The sequence below is a fragment of the Branchiostoma lanceolatum genome, chromosome 6 (assembly GCF_035083965.1).
Source record: "Branchiostoma lanceolatum isolate klBraLanc5 chromosome 6, klBraLanc5.hap2, whole genome shotgun sequence".
Lineage (NCBI taxonomy): Eukaryota > Metazoa > Chordata > Leptocardii > Amphioxiformes > Branchiostomatidae > Branchiostoma > Branchiostoma lanceolatum.
Genome location: NC_089727.1, coordinates 19,311,531 through 19,326,318, shown reverse-complemented (window position 1 = coordinate 19,326,318; position 14,788 = coordinate 19,311,531). Strand labels below are relative to the sequence as shown.

Genomic DNA, 14,788 nt, shown 5'->3' with positions numbered 1-14,788 from the left:
GGCCCATGTACTAGTAGTAGTTTGCAACTAAAGAAAATATGCTGTTCCAGGTTGCGGCGTCCCTCTCCTGCATACAGACAGAGGTTAGCCTCCGATTCGGCACCGATGTCATACACAGGTATGTGTTTTAAGCATGCATGCTTCATAACAGTATTACAAGTAAAAAGAATAATCATGTTTGCTTTGTTTTCGCAACATTTGAGAACCCATACAAGTGAAAAACCCTACAAATGTGACCAGTGTGACTATTCTTCAGCACGGAAATCCACTCTAGACCATCATATAGCAACTCACACTGATGAGAAACCCTATATGTGTGACAAGTGTGGATACAGGGCAGTTCAAAAGTTTGCCTTATCCAGACATATGAAAACACATACAGGAGAAAAAACTCACAAATGTGACCAGTGCGACTATTCTACTGCACAGAAATCAGCTTTAGACAGACATCTAACAAGACACAGTGGTGAGAAACCTTACATGTGTGGGGAGTGTGGATACAGAACGCCTCTGAAGTCTACCTTGTCCCTACATATGAGAACACATACAGGTCTAAAACCATACAAATGTGACCTGTGTGACTATTGTGCAGCACAGAAATTCTCTTTGGACAAACATCTAGCAAGGCATACTGGTGAGAAACTTTACACGTGTGGAGAGTGTGGGTACAGGGCAGCTCAGAAACGTACCTTATTCCGACATATGAGAACCCATACAGGGGAAAAACCTTATAAATGTGATCACTGTTGATTTTTTTTAAGTAGGGAGAGCTCAACTATCACGACATGTGATGAGGAAACATGCCAAAACAAATCCCTCATAATTTGGACCAAAATGACACGTTACAGTTGTGATATTGTATGTCTATGTCGCGATCAGATAGGACAACAGTGGACGTTTGTGTTGTGTATAGCAGAACTTCACAAAGTGATGTTAAGATAAATACTACATCGCGTGAATGTCAATACTATGTGACTTATCTAGTGATTTTCTTAGTTCCTTTGAATGAGGAATGTGCTCCATGGAAAAAATGATGAAGTATAATGTTTAAAGAAAGAGTATACAGAATGCAATGCTGTTTTTAACAAATGTCATGTTAACGTACTATATAATAGCACATCACAAGAAAATGCCAAGATATTAGAGATCCCACCTGTTATAGCTTCACCCTGTATTAAAATAGTCTTTTGTATGTTGCACTAGTTCATGTTGTCTCTATGTTGCACTAATTCATGTTGTGACATAATACACATAGGTGTTTTTATGTCACCCCGTACCACAGGTATAGAAAGGGAATATATACTTTTCTTTTACGATTCCTCTTCTGGGTAAAGTCTACTATCAAATATGTCAAAGTCAAATATGCATAATTGTATTTTCTATTAAAAGGCATTTTCAAACCTTTCCGTCACCTCTTTTTTATTATGATTGCAAACCTGTAGCCATTGAAACAGTAGCATTTGGAGCTGGCTCTCCAACTGAATTGATTGTGATTATAATCTGTCCATCGCAAATTCAAATCCTAATGGTAGAGATTATGCTAAGGATATGCTTAGTAGCGTTGGGTTAATCTATTCTCCAAGCGGAGGTTTCGGTCGAGTGGGGTAGGATTGTTCGGGATTTTTTACGTCTCTCTCCCCTCGAGGACACTCATACCCTACTCGACCGAAACCACTGCTTGGAGAATACTCTTAACCTAACCTTTAAGGAAAGCTACACAAAAATTGAAAATCCTACTGATATGCTTAATGTATTCCAAAGTCAAGTACCTATTTCAAGTTTTTTCACATAAGTCCGTCATAGTTCTTGGATTGTCCTCCGTTTGCAAGTTATGCCGTGCTGAGGCCTTCTCACCTAAGGATTATGATACACTGAACACTGACGTCATATGATTAAATCATCAAGTGAAAAATCTAGAACACTGACGTTAGCACGGCATGAGTTGTAAACGGTGAAAAATCCAAGATCTATAACGGACTTATGTGAACACACTTGAAATAAGAACTTGACTTTGGAATACATTAAGCATATCATAGCAGTACGTTTTTTTTTTTTTGTAGCCTTCCTTTATCTCGATCTGTACTAGTAGGATCACAGATTGTCTCGGTCATATCCAAAATAGAAGGTAATATTGATTTCATCCTAGGACAACTTATGATTGTAATCATAATCCCAACATATGTATCTATTTATACAGGGACCTATATAATATAAAGCGTTTGTGAAGAATGATAACAAGGTAGACTATGCTTTGAAACATTTAATTTTAATGATAATGTGACTGTAATTCTTCTTCCAGTACAAAAATATTTCGATTGCAATGAGAACAATGATACTTTTAACACGACCATGCACTCGGTCATTTGAACTACATATGTATATTTACATTTGAATATGTATGTACACCAATATAAATTGTCCGTAAATAATCGATATCTTAAGAAATTCAAAATTTGACATTTATATTAAACAATATTGTGATATATAAGCCCTTCAAATAGATATCCATGGAAAAGTATATTTACAGCTATACGTTCGAGGAATGCTAATTTTGATGGACAATAAATATGTACAGTCCTGTATTCCTATCCATTGAATACGTTTTACAACATATATATCTGAAGTTCATAATCAGATCTTACATTTATTACAAAAAAAAATGAAACAAGGAAGGAGCAGTTACATATAACGTATCCTATATTTCGACATTTTGCAGCAATAGCCCGTAGCCAAGTCGTCAAAGCTAACCCCAGGAAATGACGTGTTAACTTATTATTTCTCGAACGAAAATTCTTAGCAAGTACAACTTTGAAGTCGGATTGTTCAAGAACCTAGTTGTTTTTTCGGTTCATTTTCTTGGATCTTTTAGTTCGTTTCTTTCCGTGACAAGGAAAACGCAAAGAGCCCATCTGCATGTAGACAAAAAATAGGATCGCCAGGAGGCGTTGCTATACAGTATAAATCGACAGGAGGCGCTGCTGTGCGGCGTAGCCGTGAGAGCAGTGCTAGGAGTGGACGGGGTTCTGCAAGAAGGACACGAGCTCTTTACTGGCGACGAAATCCTGCACCGTCCGGGTCTTGAAGTCTTCCCAGTTGACTTTGTCCTGAAGCTTCTGCTGGAGGCTCCGTTCAGAGGGGTATGGCTGAATCTGTGGGAGATTGACAGTAAGTAAGCATATTTACAAGTCAGCACCGCCGGTTGTATATGTCAATCATCAGCCTTGGTATACCGTCTTGCGGACCGACCAACCAACGGCCAAGAGGCAACGTGATTGGCTGGTAACTTCCTTTCAAAGACCAAAAGGGGGAATATCTCATTGGCTGACGGATGACTAGGGCTAACACAGCGAGATGGACGGATCACTGGTCAGTACGCCAGTGTCGCTGTTTGATACATACAAGCGGCGGATTTGGTTTGAATGGATACTGAAATCAAGAGTTATTACTAGTTCTCTTTAGTGTATTCTAGCTACTTAATGATCAAAAGATTTTCTTTTCTTGGTTCTTAACTAAAAAAAAACAGTTACGAATGTATCCGTAACTTTTCTTGTTTTTCCCTTTCTTGTTTCAAGAAGTAAAAACACATCGTGCACTTTGTAGTCTGTACTTGAGTTTAAGCATAGAAGTGCAGTTAGACCGCTACTAGTTACAGAAACAGAAGCCTAGATGCTATGCTAGATGGCCTCAACTTAACTTTACGCAAATTCAATGAATCATCGAAACCACGCTGGATCACGCGAGACTAAGGCGAGTCATTTATTTCGAGACCAAGATTATGGCCGACTGATAATAATGACACCTCGATCGCACACAATGTTGATACTTACCGTGCTCCTAATCTTTCTGCGAATGTCAAGGTCAAGATGTTTTTCGAAGAACTTCCTTGAGATGAGGATGCACTCCGCGCCGTCTGACACAAGGCTCATCCCCGTACCACCTTCCGTCGGGCTGAACACCACGTTCACTAAACCCTGAAACAAAATAACCCAAGCCCATAAGAATAATAGATATCAACGAATTATGATTTCATTTTATTTCATTTTATTAGAATTTCAACGGTACAATGCCCATGAGACACATGCAGCTATTGCTAGTGTCGTGAACCACACATGATACTGTATAAGTTGTATAATGAAGCGTTCCCTGGCGGGGCACGACACCGACTTTCAACAACTTTTTTTTTTAAATTTTGTCATCAGTAATGCCGATGAAGACCAAAGAACTGGACATGGTCGCAGTCACGCAGTCTTGTGTTTAAGATAGTTAAATTCTTCAATTAAGTGCTGCATTTTAACAATTCAAGAGAAAGATACCACATGCAAAATACAATATATACTTGGAAAATAGCAAATTTGATTAACTTACGAAGACGTCGCCTTCCTTTAGTGTCTGTACTTGGATGAAGATCTCACTGTCCCCCGGGGAGTCCGAAATGGTATCGTCCTGATGTGAGAGGTCAGGGGTCGTCCGTTCTGACGTGGGAAGCGCGGATCGCCTCTTTGCTTGCTGTGTCGTCATGGTTATCAAAAGGGAAGATAAAAAACATGAGTTTCAATAGAATACACCCAAACGAAACCCGAAAACGATTTAGTCACGACGGATATTCGGATAGCATGTCTACAGTGTGTACATTGTGGAAGAATTTAAAATTGTACACCTTACAATTATCCTCAATGCACCATACTGCATAATTATACAGTCAGTATGTGGTCCTTAACTATAGAAATCCCCGTAGGCCAAAAAGTGTGTTCTGCTACTTTAAGACTTACCGATATCGTTAATCTCTCATTGAAGAGTTCTTCAAGCTGCTGCTTGTGCGACGAGGCGTCTTCTGGAAGACCTGAAGAAATGATGGAATGTATTAGATTGATAATAATAGCTCTCTAGTGACATACAAAGAAACAAACAAATCGTAGGTTAACATCACAATTGTACCTCAATCTTAAAAAAATCCATTCACCTGCCATAGGAGTTTTCATATAGATGGGCGGTAGACCGGGGCTGTCGGTACTGGGTCGGGTAGCCGAGCGGGCCTGCCGTCTCCTGGACGGGCCGGGGTACGTGTACGCCCGTAGAGGGTCACTGGAGCGACTCGGTGAGGAGACGGGCGCCGTTTCCTCAGAGTCGTCTGATGCGGAAGAAGCAACGGACCGTGGGCTAAGGGATGGGCCTAGGGGAAGGGGATTAAAAAAATAGCATGTTAAATAATTTCATTTATCCTGTTGCTTGAATTATTTTGTAGGATGCAAAATCAATATCCTACTTGTATATTCGTATAGCTTTATTAACTTAAGTATTGATATAACACTATCGAACATTTTTTCGACCCTCTTCAGAAAGGATGAATGTCTCTGAACACGTGACCTTACGGACATGTGACTCCAGTACTGGGTCAAAGGTCTTTGTATCAGTCAGTGAGAAGGTTATAGGCAGGTGGTCTAGTCTATTTAAGCCACGTTTTGGTGTTGAATTGATACATTAAACGCATAATCATGTTTTGTTTTCATATGTGCATGTACTAACAGAGACGAGGTTTTATGTTTTATTTATTTTTTTGCTATTAAATACAACGAGTAGTCGAACCTGTAAAGTCTGTCGGCACGTTTCTTCTCCTTCTGGATGAAAACTGCGGTGTGGTTGGTCGGAGGGACTTCAACACTCGACAACGTCCCTGGTGAAGACCAACAGAATAGAACATTCATAATTTACATTTTCATTGTTAGTGAAATAGTGCCTCCTAGCTTTATTTTTGCGTATGACATACAGAACAAGTTACAGAATACGTGTTTATGTATATAAGGTTGACTCGATCGACTCACCGTTACTACCACGTATATCTTGTCCGCTAGACTGCTGTCCTTGCAGATGACAAGACCGCGCCTGAAGAAAGTGTACAGGCACACGTCTGGGTTGTGCTGGGGCAGCTTGTCCACAGGCCAGCCCTGCAGTTCCGGCACCTTCCGCAAGAAGCGCACGTGTTCAGGCTCCTGGCCGTCAGGTTTGTCGGCGCCGTGCATGAAGATACTGACAAAATCCTGGGTAAAGGTACAGACGTTTTCAATCACAAAAATAAATCACTCTCACTCTCTCATTCACTCTCTCACTCACTTTCTCATTCACTCACTTTCACATTCGCTCACTCACTAACTCGTTCATTGACTCACTCATGCACTCACTCATTCATTTATTCATATATGTATTGGTTCACTCATTCATGCATTACTTTAGGAAGTCACTAGAAAATCGACATGTTTCTCAAACCAGTTCAGCTCACTGAGTAGCTCATTTTCATCGGTCATGATACAGAGGCTATGAACAATATATATTCAGGTGCACAGATCTGATGTTCTTTACACTTATTTAGGCAAAAAGCAAAAACATATTATACTTTTTGTCTCTTCTTTTTGACAGGTACTTTGATAGGTATAACTGTATGCGTAAGCAATTGCAAAACCTGTTCTGTTTTACCCTCAAACTATGTCGGCCGCCATGTTTATTTTTGATGTTATGAGTCGGCCATCCTGGAAACAACAATTTGGCCGAAGAGTGAAGTGGCCTAACGAAGTCATTCTTTAAAAACATGTTTTATTTCGTATTGTACCGTACTTTTTACTACGGATACGTCAGCCCTAAATGCCCAAATAACTGGAGCGGGTTTTTTCTTAACCTAATTTACATGCGATTCATTTGAATATTGAGGACCTCTCACCTCCCTCCCGACGGCCAGCAGTGACACAGTGTCCTTACAAATGACCGAGGCGTTCCGCTTGGACTGGTGCATCAGGGCCAACTCCTGTAGGACAACACCGAGGAAATCGCCATTAAGTCGCGGTCACATTCGTCACATTCAAACTAAGGGAAATCTTTGGACAGTTGACGTCATGCATATGTAACGGTGCTACAAACTTTGACTGTCGTCTTATGGAAAAGGCTGCCTTAGATCCTCTTCCGAGGTTGTAAAGGTTGGTTCTGTAATAGTCTGACAAATTTTGTTACATCAAAATCGTACAATGTATAATTGTATCAAAGGTCGTGGTTTACGTAGGGGTCAAAAGGTCAAGGCCACATAGCCGGGTCAAAGCTATCATTTCAATATATATTCCTCAGACACGCTACTTTTTTGAAAATTATCAGGAAAATCTGACACCTTAGGTGGTACCGACATCTTATCTTGCTTATTGATTACACAGCCGGCTAGCCTAATAGAAGATTCTACAACATCAAAACCATACAATGGGCATATAGTTTGATTGACGATTCAACAAAATCAAAATCGAACGAAGGCCTACTACGTAATAAATTGACCATGCTGTTACAAATAAACAAAAGTAAACACTTAACCACACTGTCACAGACAAAACTCGATAGTTTACCCCGAAGCTGTTTCCCTTCTTTAGAAAAGCCACCGTCTTGAGACTGGGTTCTCCGGTGTCTTCGTCCCGTGAGATGACAGTGACGACGGCCGTACCAGACAGGATGAAATAGAAGTTCTCAGCGATGTGACCTTGACGGATGATCACACGTTTTGGGTCGAAACTGCACATAAAACAAACAAAGAAACAAATAAGTAAATAAAAAAAGGCAACCAGAAATGGCAGACGTCACATTTTTATGTGTGTTTCTAGCCCCACAAACATAGCGGCACTGGTAACATTTAGCAATTATTCCCATGTATTTCCATGTACTTCTTTGTCTGCAATTAGCCTTCGGGCATGAACTTGCAATAAAGTTATTTTATACTGCATTGTGTATATCTAGAATCGCAGAAACACAAAAATAGACGACAGGGACATACACATACATAATATACACATACACATACACATACACATACACATACACATACACATACACATACACATACACATACACATACACATAAATAGACGGACAGATATACATACACATACACACATAGACAAATAGACAGGCATACATATGCACACAGATAGGCAAGAAGATTGACACACAGACACAAACGCAGACGCACAGACGCATTGACAGATTTACATTTAGACGGATACATAGACACAGAGACGCACACAGATGGACAGACAGGCAGCTCGATAAACTGGCAGACAAGTTGACAGGGAGATAGACAGACGCATAGACATGTACACAACGAAGCAATGTTCCTCCTCACCATTCGTACCAGCCGACTCTGATCAGAGACTCCTGCATTTTGATGGGGAACTCTGAGAAAACCTCCACCGCACTGCGGACTGATTTCAGCGCCTATGGATGGAGACAAATCGCGGTGTGTCTATGTTACTAATATCAAAGTACGCCAACATACATCAATTAAAACTATATTTGCAAGAAATACTGAGTTTAAAGTGTAAAAACGTTGAATACATCTGTTCCAATGGGAAGAGACAAGAAACCATCCTATAAATAACACTCACCCGGAATGTTATAATTCATTTTACATCAGCAACGGTGACGTAACATTGTACTGGTTCTATAACTTAAAACAACGTCTCAAATTATTGGTTTCAAATCACATTCTGAAACTGAATTCAGGACATGTTTTGATACAAATGTTTTGGTCAACGAGATTGCAGACAATTTTGACCCATCAGCTTGCAGCACAATGCGTAGGGAAAGGAAGGGACCAATCAGGATACAGAACCCACGAGTATGGTGTAATGTAATCAAATTAGGAGCCGTGCTCACCAGCTGGATCTGTTCTTCTGTCCGGTCCTCCGGGGCCAGTCTCAAGATTCCCTTCGCCTCGTCGCTCACGAACACCTGAAGACGTAGAGAAGAAATAAGATCCTTGCTCATGTGATGGAATACTTCAGACTTGAAAATATGTCTTCCGAATTTCAAGGATATGCCTGCGGCCCTAAACTGAAGTTTTCCTTATTTTGTAAATATATTTCGTGCCTTTATTTCTGTCATGCCGCATACGTTTATTATAAATGATACATTCTATTTCAAAATGCTACCCGAACAAGTCTGACTCTAGGCCATCTCGAGCGGGTCTAGTCAGTCTGATTTTAGGTCCTGTCGAACGACCCTAGACAGTCTGACTCTAGGCTATTTTGAACTGTCCTAACAAGTCTGACTATAGGCTATGTCGAACTGTCCTAACAAGTCCAACTCTAAGCTATCTCGAACTGTCCTAATAACAAGTCCGACTGTAGGCTATTTTGAACTGTCCTAACAAGTCTGTCTATAGGCTATCTTGAACTGTCCTAATCAGTCCGACTCTAGGCTATATCGAGCTATTCTAACAACTCCAAAGCTAGGCTATATCGAGCTCTTCTAACAAGCCCGACGTTGGCCTATCTCGAACTGTCCTAAGTCTTTCGAACAAGACTATCGCACCTCTTTCCTGGCCTTGTAGTAGCTCGGGTCGAATGCCGGCCCTGACTTGTTCATCATGCTCTCTATCTCGTACTGGAACTCTGCAAACGACTTCAGGTTCGGCTTCTTCTGCTTCTCCTCCTCTTCACTGAGAAAAAAAAAATGTTGACAATATGAGATAACTTTAATGAAGCGAGTATCTCACTGGACTTCGCTAAGTATACGCCAAATTGGCGCCATCCGCTTTTTTGGTAAGGCCATGTTGATTTTATTATATGAATGACATCCGCGCGTATCAATTTTCGTCCATTCTGTAAATCGTTCAGAACAGCTGCAAAATGATCAAATATATGCCGTGAATTGCAAAAATAAAATATTGGAAAACAACACTGATGTCATATAATGCCAAAATCAATTCCAAAGTAAAAGAAGATGATGAGAAGAAATGAAAATGAAGAATCTCTCATTCGCTATACCATACACTTTGTGTTTAGTCTTCTTTTTTTCAACCTTCCTAAACCACGTAGATTTTATAATGAATTAACTTTTTGCTAAACGTTTTTTTTTTTCATTGCACGCTCACGTCAGTTCTGGGATTTCCAGAGGATGTCATCCATATGATCATTTCAACACGGCCTGAATGTTTAAAAAATTCTCAATGCGCAAAATTGCGCAAAGCGGCGCAATGACGACAAATCTCTTTTTGATGGATTCTTGTCAATGTGAATTTATGCTTAATTCAGTTGCGAAGGCAATACTGTTATGTTGTGTCTGTATTGTGTCTGATTTAGAGCCAAAACTGAGAATGTGACCTCCCGGTCGCGGCCATATTGTTTCTGGAGATCACGCATTTTACCCGTACGTCGCACGTCAGTACGCAGTGTGACTGTAAGGTAAAAGTGATTAAAACCCAAGCAATAGTAGAACCCGATTTTGAAAGTCAATTCATTTAGTAATTTCTATACATGATTAGTTCAAACGATTTTGCGCGGTAAATATTGCTCAAAATATGAATTTATTTCGCAAATGTGCTTACCATAAAGTTTCAGCATTCTTTTTATGTCCATTTTTGGGGCCCTAATAAATTACTGTGGTTGCCTTTAAACTTTGCGAGGTTTGGCACAATTTTCAAGCGCAATTTGGAGCAGCCCAGTGAGAATTTGAAAAATGATAAGACACTGTTTTTTAAGCAAAGTGGTCAATGTGGTCTTGCACTGAGTAACCTCGTTAACAAAAAAATCCACATTTCATCCGACTTCTCAGAAATGCAGCAAACATCCCAGAATAAAGGAACCCGGTTGCCACCTGTGACGCATGTCGGCTCAGCGGTAAAACAAGCGTGGAGAACTAATATTTGTTTCTCCATTCATCAACTCTCGGGCGGCTGTTTGGTCCGTGAATGCTGTGGGTTGCGTCAGTGTTTAGTTCTGCGATATCTGTATTGTTGGCAACGCATGGGTGGTGAAGCGCCTTGCAGCGTTAAAAAACAGTAATTCAGTCCCAATTTACATAATTTGCACTGTACTTGAGTTTGTACATCTCTGTTAAACCTACCTGCATACCAAATAACATCAAAATCTGTTGTTGCTTTCTTCAGCTATTCTCCTTAGAAGATTATTACAAATACGCCATTGCAGTTCCAGTGACACATACCAGGGGGACCAAAATCGACCTTGACCTTTCTCCTCCCAACACCTACCCACATACAAAATACCATTACAATCCATCTAGATATTTTTCAGTTATGTTGACTTTAAGCATACGGTGACACAAACATACACACACGCAAACACACACGCAAAAGCACACAAAACAATATTCCCATTTTTTTTTTTTTCATGGAGATAACTATCCAAGATTGCCCTCAAGCTTTTATGAACGTTATCTGGTCGCACGAAAATGTGACCTGTGTTCGATTCGTACGGTCACAACCAAAAGCTCAGATTAGAAATATTCATGACTTCAAGTATCAGAGTTATCAACCAACGTGTTCAAATCTCGTTTTTCCCTGGAACTGTCGTTGAGTGGAACTCGTTGCCAGCAAGAACTGTAGGAGTATCCTCGTTAGACAGCTTTAGACAACTTTAGATTGTGCATAATTTAGGTGTGACAGGTCGTTCAGTGTAGTATAACCAGCTGCTTCCGCTCCGCGTGTCTGTGAAGCTGGTGTGTTACTAGCCTCCTTCGCAAACGTCCTATAACGTCGGCGTTTATATTGGGAGGGGGGGGGGGGGTGGGCAAGGTTCTCTAATGCCGGCAAGGGAGTTGTGTAGCCGAGGGGCGCTCGTCCCTCGGCTACACAACTCCCTCGGCTACACAACTCCCTCGGCTACACAACTCCCTTGCCGGCATTAGAGAACCTTGCCCCCCCCCCCCCCCCCCCCCCTCCCAATATATACGCCGCCGTTATAGGGAGTCTGCGAAGGAGGCTAGTGTGTTACGCCGACGGGTGGTTATGCCAGGTATACAGATGCGGATACATATTATGATCGAATGCTTAGTGAAATTATTTCGCCATTTTGTACTTCCAAATGTCTAAACACAAACACAGAAAGATACAAGTGCCAAACCCTCCACACGTATTGTACCATGAGGGTAGACTTAGGTGTTAAACAATAAACACCATCCATTAATAATCCCCTGTTTTGCCACTTTGGTCAAACAATCATTGCGACAAAGTGTTTTGAGATAAGATAACAACCGGTGTTTATATTTGCATTCCGTGTTAAATAGTATCTAACAACAAACCTACACAAGAAGGTCGTGTCAAAACATGGCTGCTGACGTATGTGGGGTCGACTCAAAAGCTCATTGTCGTCCGTCTTAATCGGTACAATATGCGATGAAATTAGGTTTCTTTGTGAAGACATTTGTTGTACGAATTTTTGTCGTACGAGTTTTTTCGTATGACCTTTTGTCGTACGATTATTGATGTTCAATATTTAGCTACAAGGTCGACTCATATGTTTATTGTCGTCTGATATCATTACAAAAGACGACAAAGTTACGATTCCTTGTGAAGTCACTGTGGCATTCGTCGTGCGATTTATCTCTCGCACGACTGTTGTCGCGCGATTCTTGTCGTACGAATTTTGTCGTAGGGTTTTTTATCGTACATTTTTTTGTTCTTCAGTCTCTAGGAAGGCTGTGAAAAACAAACTATCGACAGGGATCTACGGTAACCTTCAAATTGAATTTGTACGCCGTATGTACAACTGCTCCGTATTGTCATAAACCTGTTGCGCGAGTAATGTGACAAGGCTTTAATAAACAAGACAACATAGAACCAGAATGAGAATGAGCGTAAACCTGTTGTATTATAGAGGTTTTCTAAAAAATAAAAAACGCGTAATTTCGAGTGTCTGATTATTTTCAGACGTTCTGTCTTTTTTATTAGCTTGGCGTTGGATCCGCATTCTCAGTTTGCCTCAATGGTTGAGTGCTCAAACGACTTTAAATCTAAATACAAGTCCAAGCCCGCGTTCTTACAGTCGATTCCGATAAGAGACATGGTTGCTTATGGGGATATAGAGAGGCAACAAGAACACTTACTTTTCCGTGGTGACAGCCTTAGACAGCATGACGACCGTTCTGGTGATTCTTCTGAAGCGAGCCAGCGGCTGAAGAGAAGGAAGACACGAAAGATGTTAGTTATTGAGATATCAAACTGCTCTTCTAACACAGTGGGATGATAAATATTGATCAAATCGCTGCCAATCACCAAGAAAAGGACCATTGTGGCGCTCTACTGAAATAATTTATGTTACGCGTTTAGGGGCTGGTCTCATTCGTAGTAAGATCGTCGTACAATCGAGGACATTCTTGAGATGGCCGTGCATGCATCGTACTGAATTCAGCTGTCTAACTACCGAAAAGGTTGCTTTAATATCCTTGTCAAAGACTAGTTCTGTCACAACCTGCTCTGACATTAAAATCGTACGACGGCCTATGTACGAATTTGACAGCGCCAAAAAAACTCATTCACTGATTGGTTATAAGTTTTGACCTTTGATTTTAAAGAAGGCTACGACACAACCAACAACCAGCAAAAATCTATCACAGCCTTTTCATGCACAAGATAACTACATTAAATACGACACATCTGCTATAAATGTACCAAGAATACCCTCAATTTGTAGCTAAAGGTAAGGGTAAAGGTCCTATAGCATTTTTGAGGCCGCAGGGGCAGTGGGCTGTTATCCATCGTGTCTAGGACACGATATTGGAAGGTTGAGCCCATCCCTCTCTTTGAGGGCTTCCACCGCCTTTTGCCTTTTACCTCCCCGACCGAAGTCAGGTACCCATTTTTACAGTCACGTGGATGAAGTGAGGAAAGTCGTGTTAATTGCCTTTCCCAATGGCACAACATCGGTGGCATGTCAGGGGATTCGAACCCGGGATCACTGTGTTCCGGGCCAAACACCCTGCCGTTACGCCACACGACTTGTACTTGTAGACGTAATCATATCGCACTACAGTGACCACATGTCAATAAAAGAAGAAATGTACTCGTCGAAATCTAGGCTGCATCTTCCAAATCCTTCTCCCTGTAATTATCAAAAAATGACTCTGGGATGTGTTTGTGTTGGGGTTAGGGTTGGAGAGAGGGAAGACAGTGTAGGTGGGAGTGTTTGTGTTTCGGATAATTTTGTACACCTGCCCGCACACAAGCCACTTCAAACCACTTACACCGCACCTGTGTGTGTGTGTTCCACGGTCACTAAACGTAACATCAGGTACGAGGGTGGTGCAAAAAAACGCAATTTTTTTATCATAGCAGATTCATTTGATATGACATGAGTTGAAATTTGGCACAAATCTAGAGGAATATCTCTTCTAAAAACTGAGGCATGTCACTGTATTTTTTTTACATTTTAACTAGCGATTGAGATGACTTCAAGTAAACCACGCCCTTGCGTTTTTGTACCACCCTCGTACATGTACATTGAAGGTTTAGCTACAGATCATACCCTTTAACTGCACCTGAACATTTTTATCTTCGGCTAAGCAGAAAAAGTAAAGGATATAACAGGAACAGAAATTAATAGTTAACAGAAATGCTGATTGGACTTTAAGTATGTCGTTTTTAGTGCTTTTTAGTACATTGTCATTGTACCCTCGCGAAAAGATTTGATATTAAAGATGGCGCTGGTTTAAATGTCGATATAATGATTTTCGTCTTTTGATCGGTACCCAACGACTTTCACGATTTTTTACTTTACCTTTAGATTAAACTTTAGGTGCCACCAGACAAAATTTTATGCATGTCATCTTCACATACATTTTTTTTTCTCACAGAAAAACTAGAATACCGCTTCTTTTTAAAGATACATCCGTACGTCTTGACGATGTGTATTTTTCTCAGTATCGTTACGTTGAGATTTGATCTTTGAGCCTCCTGTTTTCGACACACGTACAAAGTGAGTTTTCGGACAGAATATTTTTGGTAACACGTCATGACTCTATACACAGAAAT

General features: G+C 40.7%; 1 protein-coding gene and 1 long non-coding RNA gene across 2 annotated transcripts in view; one reads left to right on the top strand and one right to left on the bottom strand.

Moving 5' to 3' along the window:
• LOC136436980 (uncharacterized) overlaps positions 1-14,788 on the top strand; it is a 157,308-nt gene that overhangs the window by 88,921 nt on the left and 53,599 nt on the right. The window lies entirely within an intron of this gene.
• Positions 3,006-14,788, bottom strand: part of LOC136437122 (cyclic nucleotide-binding domain-containing protein 2-like) — a 31,679-nt gene continuing 19,896 nt past the window's right edge. The window contains exons 3-15 of the mRNA XM_066431599.1: positions 12,865-12,932; positions 9,334-9,460; positions 8,677-8,751; positions 8,144-8,235; positions 7,374-7,536; positions 6,710-6,793; positions 5,820-6,035; positions 5,584-5,671; positions 4,961-5,170; positions 4,770-4,840; positions 4,366-4,506; positions 3,798-3,971; positions 3,006-3,149 (exon numbers count right to left, since the gene is read on the bottom strand). Of these exons, the coding sequence (XP_066287696.1) occupies positions 3,006-3,149; positions 3,798-3,971; positions 4,366-4,506; positions 4,770-4,840; positions 4,961-5,170; positions 5,584-5,671; positions 5,820-6,035; positions 6,710-6,793; positions 7,374-7,536; positions 8,144-8,235; positions 8,677-8,751; positions 9,334-9,460; positions 12,865-12,932 (1,653 nt within the window). The remainder of the gene's footprint in view (positions 3,150-3,797; positions 3,972-4,365; positions 4,507-4,769; positions 4,841-4,960; positions 5,171-5,583; positions 5,672-5,819; positions 6,036-6,709; positions 6,794-7,373; positions 7,537-8,143; positions 8,236-8,676; positions 8,752-9,333; positions 9,461-12,864; positions 12,933-14,788) is intronic.